Source organism: Emydura macquarii, unplaced genomic scaffold (genome assembly GCF_026122565.2).
Source record: "Emydura macquarii macquarii isolate MOO-44397 ecotype Brisbane River unplaced genomic scaffold, CSIRO-AGI_Emac_v2 contig_1790, whole genome shotgun sequence".
NCBI lineage: Eukaryota > Metazoa > Chordata > Testudines > Chelidae > Emydura > Emydura macquarii.
This window is the reverse complement of record NW_027131927.1, coordinates 6,512,916-6,522,711: the sequence shown is the minus strand read 5'-3', so window position 1 is coordinate 6,522,711 and position 9,796 is coordinate 6,512,916. Positions and strand designations below refer to the sequence as shown.

The 9,796-nt window shown below is 64.2% G+C and overlaps 1 protein-coding gene across 1 annotated transcript; it reads left to right on the top strand.

Annotated features, from left to right (window-relative positions):
• Positions 1-300: 300 nt before the first annotated feature.
• On the top strand, positions 301-9,090 carry SIX5 (SIX homeobox 5). Its single transcript, XM_067557259.1, has 3 exons — positions 301-1,070; positions 3,451-4,721; positions 5,511-9,090. The coding sequence occupies exons 1-3, from the start codon at positions 301-303 to the stop codon at positions 6,095-6,097; spliced, it is 2,628 nt and encodes an 875-aa protein (XP_067413360.1). The 3' UTR covers positions 6,098-9,090.
• The last annotated feature ends 706 nt before the right edge of the window (positions 9,091-9,796 follow it).

Below are 9,796 nucleotides of genomic sequence, written 5' to 3'. Positions count from 1 at the left end.
GTGTGTGAACGGGACAAACACGCCAGGCTGGCGCTTTGGAGGAACTTGGAAGTGGAGGGGGAGGAGTCGGGGGGGGAGGAGCCCGGAGAGGGGGGCGGCTGGGGAAGGGACGGGGGGGCGGGGAGGGGGGAAAGGGGGTGCAGGGGGAGGGGGAAGAGAGGTTAGGGGGCGAGGGGGTCGCGGATTGGGGCAGGGGGCCCGGGGAGGCGAGCGGGGGCCAGGCGAGCGGGGGAGGGGAAGGGGAGGGGACGGGGGGGCAGGGCGGCCGGGGGGGGGGGAGGAGGCACCCGAGCCCCGAACATGGCTTCCTTCCCTGCGGATCCCGCCGCGCCCGGCCGCGGCCCGGGGGGGGGCTCCCCGTGCCCGTCCCCGCCCCCGCCACCGGCCGCCCCCCCGGACGAGTCCCGCCAACTTCTGCCAACTTTGGCGGCCGCCCCCGGGCCGGCTCCGGCCCCAGCCCCGGCCCCGGCCTCGCCGCCGGCCGCCGCCCCGCGCTTCTCGGCCGAGCAAGTGTCGTGCGTGTGCGAGGCGCTGCTGCAGGCCGGCGACCCGGGCCGGCTGGGCCGCTTCCTGGGCTCGCTGCCGCCCGGGGCCGGGGCCGGGGCCGGGGCCGAGGAGGCGGCGGGCGCGGCCGGGGAGAGCCTGGCCAAGGCGCGGGCGCTGCTGGCCTTCCAGCGCGGGGACTTCGCCGAGCTGTACCGGCTGGTGCGGAGCCGGCCCTTCGCCGCGCCCCACCACCCCTTCCTGCAGGACCTCTACCTGCGCGCCCGCTACCGCGAGGCCGAGGCGGCGCGGGGCCGGGCGCTGGGCGCCGTGGACAAGTACCGGCTGCGCAAGAAGTTCCCGCTGCCCAGCACCATCTGGGACGGCGAGGAGACGGTGTACTGCTTCCCGCGCCGCTCCCGGGCCGCGCTGCGCGCCTCCTACGGCCGCAGCCGCTACCCCAGCCCCGAGCAGAAGCGGCGCCTGGCGCGCGACACCGGCCTCTCGCTCACCCAGGTCAGCAACTGGTTCAAGAACCGGCGCCAGCGGGACCGCGGCGGGGGCGGCGCCGGCACCCCCAGCAAGAGGTGAGTGGGGGGGCCCCGCGGGGACCCGGGCGCTTTCCCCCTCAGCGGGGCTCCCCGGAGCCCGGGCATCTCCCCGCGGGCATCCCCCCAAACCCGGGCAACCCCCCCTGTGCGGGGATCCCTCCCCTGAGCCTGGACAACCGCCTCCTCCACCCAGGGGACACCCCTCCCCCGGGTAACCCCCTCCCCCGAGAGCCCCGCAACCCCCCCTCCCCGAGAGCCCGGTAGGGCTCCACTCTGCAGGGAACACCCTGAGAGAGCTGCAGAGCCCCCCTGCGGGAGGAATCCCCCCCCCCCCAGCCTTTGCAGCTCTCTCTGGAGAGCTTGTACAGCCCTCCCCTCCCCCCTAGAACCCATACCCCTTTGATCCTGTACACCTTCCCTCCTCAGGGATCTCTTCAGATCGCATAGGTACCCCAGAGCCTGTGCTCCCGGATCTGGTATTACCTCTGCAGGGACTGCCTCCAGATCCTGTCCCCTGCAGAGCTTGCAATGCCTAGCTCCTATACATCTCCTCTATGCCCCCAGATTCTGTACAGTGTACCCCTGCAGAGACCTGTGGGAAATTATACACCCTCGATTCTATAGCCAGTCCTCTGCAGGCACCCCCACCTGCTCCTACACGTCCCAAAGATCTGGTATAGCCTCCCTGTCAAGGATCCCCCCTCAATCCTATTCACCCCCACTTTGGATCCCATAGGCATCATGCGAGGTGGGCCCTTATAGGTGAAGGGGATCCCAGCCAGAGGAATCCCCAGTGCTAGATGTGAGGAGACACCCCCATATCTCATTCTACTCGGGGGGCCGCTGAGCCAGAGAGAAAGGGGGGCCCCAAGAACCTACTGGAAGTCCTACGCTATTCCCCAGGGAAAGGAAGACTCCCTTTTTGGAGAGAGGGGATGGGGAACCCCAGAATTCTAGAGGGACCCCCAAAGATAACAACCCCTGCAGGTGGGCAGCCATAGGCATAGGAAGAGCCCTGTAACGACTCCCCCCAGTCGTCCAGGCCTCTCCGTTTGTGGGGTGCACTGGACTGAGGCCACTCAGCAAGAGGTACAGCCCCAGATCTCACCTGTGGACGGGAGAGGAGCTGGGAGCACCAGCTGGGGGAGCACCAGCAACCCCAATAAGAGGTGTTGGCAGCCCCCACATATCCGTATATGGACTCCCCAATGTATGCCTCTGCAGGGTCAGGAGCCAATGCTCGGAGCGCCCAGAGGTAGCTAGAGGCACCCCCGAGTCCTATGCATCCCAACCCGTCCCCCATAATGCTGAGACCCCCCCAACAAGAGCTAGGTGCACCCCCAAACAATATGCCCCTTAATCCATCCCCCCGCAGTGGTGGGACCGCTCAGTGAGAGCTAAGTGCACCCCAAAATCATATGCACCCCGACCTCACCCCGCTGCAGGAGAAGCACCCCCTCCCCACACAGTTCCTGGGGCACAAGTGGGGGTAGGGAACAGGAATTGCAGTCCCTCCCTCCAACACTCCTCCCCCCGCCTTGTTATATTGAGGGTATCTTGGCTTGGTGACCTTCCTCCTCCCCCCCATGAGGCCAGGTGGAGAAGGGGGCGGGAGCTCCATTGGGGGGGAGGGGGCTGTTCCCAACTCTCTCCCTTTGTTGTGAAAGGTGAGCCCCCCTGGTGATTTCACCTTCCAGCTGCTGCTGGGGCCCTAGGGGAGTGGGTCCCGCGGGGAGCAGGCTGTGTGGCCCAGGCAGGGCCTGCTGGAGACGTGGCCTGAGCCCTGGCTCCTTGTGTCCCAGCCCTGTGGTGTGGGGAGGCCCACACGCGACCAGGGTTACGCTGAGACCCTGCCAAGAAGGGGACCCTCCCTTGCTGTAGGAGTGGCAGGAGGAGGTGCTAAATGGGTCTGATCCGAGGGGCCAGGGCCTCGGCTGGGGAAATTGGCAGAGCCCTAGACACCAGTAGAGCGACGCTGAGTGACATCAGCCGGGGAAGGAGCCTCCTCTGTGTTGTGCAGCAATGCAGACGGAGCGGCATTGGCGTGGGGACCCCGGGAAGGCTTGTGTCCCAAGGTGACTGTGCAGTGGGGGGTGGTGCCCAGCCCCAGAGTGAGAGACAGGCCCTGCCCCAAGGAGCTTGCAGTCTGACTAGGCAGAGGGGAAACTGAGGCATAGGGTGAGACAGGGACTCGCCTAGCAAGCCGTAGCTGGGATTAGAACCCAGGTGTCCAGAGTCCCAATCCACTGCTTTGCCCACTGGGCCTTGCTGCCTCTCTTTGCTCTGAATATCAGCCCCCGTCCAGATGGGGCAGAGGCAGGTAGCAGCCAGAGGGTGGGTGCGAGCGCCCCGTCTGGGAACAGCCCTGGCTAGTCCCCTGCCCAGCCCAGCCCTGACGGTCCCTCTCTCCCCGCAGCGAGTCAGACGGGAACCCCAGCACGGAGGACGAGTCGAGCCGGGGGCCAGAGGAGACGGAGCTGGCCGCAGGAACGCCCGCCATGCCGGATGGGGCCATCGCCTCCGGCAACCTGTTCCTGCCGGCGCCCGCTGGGGCCTGCTCCGGAGCCTCGTCCATCCTGCTCAACGGCAACTTCATCACGGCCGGCCCGCAGGCCATGCTGCTGAACGGCAGCTCCATGCTGCAGGCGCCGGGCGGGGTGCTCATCAACGGGCTGGCGCTGGGCGACAGCCAGACCATCACCCTCAGCCCCGTGGCGCCCACCCCCCCGCTGCTGCTCAACGGCGCCGTCCTGGGGGGCACCAAGACCCCACCCGGCACCAGCCTGGAGTCGCCGTCCCCCTCGGCCAGGCCTGACGTCAAGGCGGAAGCCGGCGAGGCGCTGCCCTCCCTGGCGTTCAGCCCGGGCGCCGTGGAGGTGAAGACGGAGGAGAGCCAGACTGTCGGGGCCCTGTCTGAGGTGCCCGCGCTCCTTCCCCTGCCCCCGGCCGCACCCGACCCCAAGGGGGTGCTGTTCCCTGCACCGGCTGGCTCAGTGCCCCAGGTAGTGCCGTTGGGTGAGGAGGACCCCGGCCCGGCCCCGGGGCTCCCTCAACCAGTGGCCTCAGGCTCCCAGATTGTCCCCCTCTCCCAAGCGGTGCCCAGTTCTCAGCCCAGCCAAGCCCTGCCAAGCCCCCAGCTGACTGTGGCATCGCCTCCCCCCGCCGCAGCCCCGCTCCTGCAGGGCCCTCCTGTGCTGTCCTTCCCCCCCGTCACCTCCCTCGCCTCGCCCGGCCCAGGGCCGGCTCAGGCCCAGGCCGCCCCGGTGCCCACCGTGGTCCACGTCCCCGCCCCGCCCCTCATCCCCATCTCCCAGGTCTCGCCGCCCTCCCAGGTGGTGCCCCTGTCCCAGCCGGCCCCAGGGGCTCCGGTTCTGTCCCCTCCCCAGATGGTGCCGCTCTCACCCACGCAGGTCTACTCGGTGTCCCAGGGGACCCCTGCCCCCCAGCTGGTGTCCATCCCCCAGGTGCCCCAGGGTTCCCAGCTCATCTCGCTCCCCCAAGTGGTGCCCACCTCACAGATGGTGACGCTGCAGCAGGGGGTGGGGCCGATCCAGATCCTGGCCAGCGCCGCCCCGCTCAAGGTGGGGGCTCCGCAGGTGGCCGGCGGGACCGTGGGGCAGAGCAACGTGCATCTCATCAATACCAACATGGGCGTGACCACGCTGCAGCTGTCCTCTGGCACGTCAGGTACCAGCCACGGGCATGGCGCTGGAGGTGGGAACATGGGCGGGGGCCTGGCTTGGCTGAAACGACAACGGGGCAGGTTGGGGGCATGTGCCCTGGCCACGTTGATTATGGGGCTGTGTGCGTCGGGGGGACCCTGCCCCACAGGAGGGGGGAGTCCAGTGAAGCTCCAGAGGAACGGCCTAGAGGCGGGGGTGGGGGGTAAATCCGTTCTATGTGGCCCCCGGCCCCTGGGGAGGTGATTTCGGCACCTCGACAAAGCAGAGGGAGGGCCAAGGGCTGGGGCTGTTTGGGGGAAGGGCACTGAACCTGGGACAAGGCGAGGGCCAGGCGGGAGTATCCTTGAGTCTTTCCACCAAGACCCCACGTCTCTCTAAGCTCTGCTTCAGCCAGAGTCTGGGGGCAGGACTGGCTGGGGGCGGGGTGTCTCTGGCCAGGGCTCAGTGGGAATGGTTCAGCTGGCCCCTCTGTCCTGAGATGGGTAGGGGGTGTCCCAAAGCCCTCAGCAGGTTGGTAGCAGTCCTGGTTCCCAACCCCCTTGCTCTAGGCAGGACTCCTGGGTTCTGTCCCCAGCTAGGGGAAGGGAGTGAGGTCTAGTGGTTAGAGCAGGAGGGTGGACACCAGGACTCCTGGGTTCTATCCCCACCTCTGCCGATGACTCGCTGGGTAACCATGGGCCAGTCCCTTCTGTTCTGTGCCCCTCGGTCCCCCCGGCTGTGCAATGCGGGTGCCTGCGCTGACCCACCTGTGGGGTTTTTCTCCCTCTCCCCCGCCCCGTTCTCCCCTCTGCAGGGAACATCCTGCTAACAAACCCAGTGCCTGGCGGCAGCACCATCCTCACCGGCATGACGCTGCAGCAGGGCAAGCTCATCCTGACTGCCACTTTCCCGGCCACCATGCTGATGTCCCCGGTGCTCTCCGCCCCCACCGGCAGCCTGGCCCTGCCCATCAAGCAAGAAGCGGCACCTCCGGCGGGCACCAGCGCCCCCATCCTGGCCGCCGGCATCTCCCCGGTGCCCGTGAACTCCCAGGGTGCCAGGGTGGGCCAGCCAGCCGTGGCTTTTGGGACGGACTGTGCGGCCGGCCGCCAGCCTGGCCTCCTCTCGAACTTCCCCCAGGAGGGCCTGGTGCCGTCCCCGCTGCCCCAGCCGGGGGGCTGGCCCGGCTCAGCAGGCATGGAGATGCAAGTGGCCAGCACGGAAGGGCTCTTTGAGCTGGAGAAGGGGGCGGTGGAGGTGCTGGATGGCACAGAGCCGAGTGGGCTCCTGCTGCTCAGCGGCTCGGTCAGTGACCCCCTGGATCCCGAGGGCCTCGACTCGGACGAGAAGGTGCTGACCCAGCTGCAGTCGGTGCCAGTGGAGGAGCCCCTGGACTTGTAAGAGGCTTCGGGGGGGCACGAGACAGGACCGGGGTGCTGCCTCCTGGGGATCTTCTTGCCTTCGCTGCCCTTGGCGCAGCAGATCCAAACTCAGCTGTCTGTAGCACTCGGCCCAGATCCTGCTACCCTGGGGGCTGAGAGCCGGGGGCTCTGGGCAGTTGGCCAGCGCTGGACCCAGGCCTGCCTCGGGGAGCGCCCATGACCAAACACTACAATGCAAAGTTTGGGGGGAAGAATCCCTCCCCCCACGGCTCTGACTAGGCAGGCTCCTAGCCCCCTAAGGGGGGTGGCTGCTCTTGTGGCATGGAGGGGGCAGGTCAGAAGGAGGCATTAACAGGCTTTGGGGTAACAAGCTGCTCCCCCCACTCCCGCCCCCCCTTTCCTAGAAACACTAAGTGTCATCCCACCCAGGGGTGTTTCCAGGGCAGCTGCCGATCAGGCCCAGGCCCTGTCAATTGCTGTGGGACCCGCTGACTTTGTTTTCTGGGCGGAGGTAACGTTTGGGGCCTGGGGCCCTGCTCCCTTGTGCTGTCCTGGGGTTGGGGGTCAAGGTGGCTCCAAAGGCCCCTTTGTGTTCCCTGTAATCTGCCCCACCTGTGACCCCTATGGGCCCTGGGGAGCAGGGAATAGCCATGGCACAGCGGGCTCCAGCCACACTCCAATTGGCCCTCTGGGAGTGGGGATAGGAACCCTTGTGCCAGCTCCCCATGTGCATGGGGAGGGGATTAGCAGGGGCACTTCTGCCCCAGTGCTGCCAGAGTGGCACAGAGAGGCTAAGTGTGAACGTGAAGAATGAAATCCAAAGTGATCCCCAATTACTCCCCCTGTATCCACGGTCCCCTCCCTCCACTCCTAGACACTACAAACCAGCTGACCTGACTTATTTTTTACTGGAAAGAATTTTTTTTATATATATATATATATAAATATCTATTTTTGGAAGGAGCAAATCCTGCTGCGTGATTCCAGCTGACCCGGGACCCAGTCACCCCAGGGCGCCTCGCCCTGCCTGTATTTAAGGGTCTCACTGGTTTTCGAATCATTCTTCCAGCAGGAGGATAAACATCCCCCAAGCTGAATCTTTTATATTAAGAATAAAGTGCATTTAACTTTTCTAAACCTTCACTACGTCCAAGCGGCGGCTGCGCCTGCCATCCTGGAGCCCGTGCTAGAGGGTGTATGTTGGACTGATCAAAGGCCTTGGACTCCCCCAATCTCACCACGGAGCTACCAGGCTGTTAAAAAGCCATGTGGGTAGGGGGATAGCTGGCTTCCAGATCTACAGCGCAACAGGATCCCGCCCCTCTGGAACAACCAGGTTCTAGAGCCACAGCAGAATAGGACCATCATCTTCCAGATCCATGTCTTATGGAGTAATCAGGTTCTAGATCTGCCAGACGGGGATTTCTGCTTCATGGAGTAATGGTTCTAGATCCACATTGGAATGGGATATGGCTTCCACCATGGAGCTGTTGGGTCCTAGATACGCATCTGAATACGATCCCCGCCCCATGGAATGCCCAGTTTCTAGATCTATAGTGGGACAGGGTCTCTCCCCTCCCATGGAGCTACTGAGTTCTAGATCCACGTCTAGATGAGAACCTTGCCTCATGGAGTAACCAGCTTCTTTTATCCCCATGGAAGCCACCAGATTCTAGATCCACAATGGAACTGGATCTTCAACAGAGCAACTGGGTTTTGCTTGGTCCACGTCAGAATGGGGTCCCACCCCATGGAGCTTCCAGGGTCTAGATCCACATTGGGATGGGTTCCCACCCACCCGGAGCAGCCGGCTTCTCTTGGACACACTTCAGAACAAGCCGCTCTTAGTAGTTTTTAAGTCTTCATCATCTGCTGGGCCTGGCTCCCCCCTCGTCCTCGGTTCCTCATCCTCCGAATCAAATCTGGGCTTCGTTGTGACTCCTCAAAGCTGTCCCCACAGTGGTGCCCGTGCACAGCTGGCCTCCCACAAAGCTCATGGGGTTCTCTGGCTGTCCGAGACGAGCAAACCAGGGGGGTTCCGCTCCAGCGAACCAGCAGTGTGGCGGCACGGGGGGGCCATGTGTAGCACGAATGGTTACGTCCCTTCCACACATGCACCATGTTCATCTGCGGGGAACCCGGACTGGACACTTGAATCTTGGGGTGCTGCCCCCGTCCCACCCTCTCACCAGGTACTCGTGCATCTCACGATTTTTATTATTTTTTCACTGTTTTGCTACCATTTTTTTTGTGAGGAACAATCGTTTCTACCCAATATTTGTTTTAAGAAGCTTCTGTCATCTTTGTCATCCCTGTACATTATGGGGGTTTTTTAATGTAGCGCTCTGCGTGTGTCTGTCTGTCCGTCCATCCTGGTACTGTATGACATTTGTGTACCCATAAATATATCCATATTCTATACACCAAGGCCTGCTGCTGCCTGAGGCTGGGAGTGTGGGGGGCACAGGGTGGGTGCCAGGTCCACCAGCAGCCGCTGCCCCTTCCATGGCCAAGGCAGTCTCCTCGCTCACCCTCCCAGCAGGCCACTGGCTCAATGGCAGCTGGGGGGAGCATTGGCTCCCTCGTGTATGGCACCAGCCTACCCCAGCCATTGCTCCCAGCCTGCCCCACAGCCGCGTCGTGACTGCCACCAGCCCATCCCGACCACTAGCCTCCCCGCTTCAGTGGCACCAATAGGTCTGGTCTCTTGCCTTCCCCAGCTGTGAGCTGCACCATCATGCCTTGGTCCTACATCACCGCCTTTCTCTGCCCCTCAGACCTCTGCCCTCAGGCCACGCTGCCCCTGCTTCACCCCTTTGTGGAGCTGGTTGGGAGTTTGGGGGGGCTCAAGTGGGGAAAGTGATTGAGAGGCTGCCACTGGAGCCTAAACCTGCATGTAGCCTCCAGGGCTGGGAGGCTCCCAAGCCCAGCATTGGGGGGCACAGCTGGCTTGCCCCACCCTGTGGGCAGCACAGCTGGCAGCTCACTGGGTGCCTGGGCCGGCTTTGTTCATGCACAGATCACTTCTGCTCAGACTCTCCTGGGGTGGGGGGCGAGGGGGCACGGGAAGCGAGGCTGAGAGTCAGCCCTCCCCTCCCTCGCCCAAGTCAGGAGCCAGCTGGACACCATCCCCTCCAGGTAAGTCACCCTGCTCTACGGTACCCCAGGTCCAGATGGGCAGGGCCGAGATGACCTCACGGCCTCTGAGCAGCTAGGATGTGCACGCAGCCTGCCCAGCGTGTCTGGGTGTGTGATGACAGCGCCTCGCAGTGGAGCTGGACCCTGGTGTGCTAGGAGCTGGACAAGCAGCAGAGAGGCTGCTTCTCGCCCCAGGGCGCTGATGGTAAATCCCAGGGCATGCATGGTTCTCGGACACCCTCACTTCTACCCGTGTTGCTCTCCTCCCTTGGATACAGCCTGGCTGGCTGTGTGGGCAGCATCCAAGGGAGACCTGGGGCCAAGGTCCTGCTCTGCCCTAGATGCCCAGTGTGACATAGGACCCAGCTCCTCCCAGGTATTCAGGTGCCTAATGCTCATGGGCAGTATCCCCACTGCTACTGCAGCAGCCAGAGGTTTTACCCACCACTGTGATCAGCTCAGTCCCGGGCTTCCAGGCTAAAACCCTCCGTCCCTTGCTCCCGGTTCTCCCCCGATGCCGTTTGTTAGCCTGGCTTGACGGATGGACCTTTCCTGCCCTGGGGAAATCCTCACATTTGGT

Bases quoted from the DNA above. Each gene is read 5' to 3' on its own strand.
- SIX5 (XM_067557259.1), top strand. From the start codon at position 301: ATGGCTTCCTTCCCTGCGGATCCCGCCGCGCCCGGCCGCGGCCCGGGG. The intron at 1,071-3,450 runs GTGAGTGGGGGG...CTCTCCCCGCAG, and splicing joins GCCGGCACCCCCAGCAAGAG to CGAGTCAGACGGGAACCCCA. The intron at 4,722-5,510 runs GTACCAGCCACG...TCCCCTCTGCAG, and splicing joins GCTGTCCTCTGGCACGTCAG to GGAACATCCTGCTAACAAAC.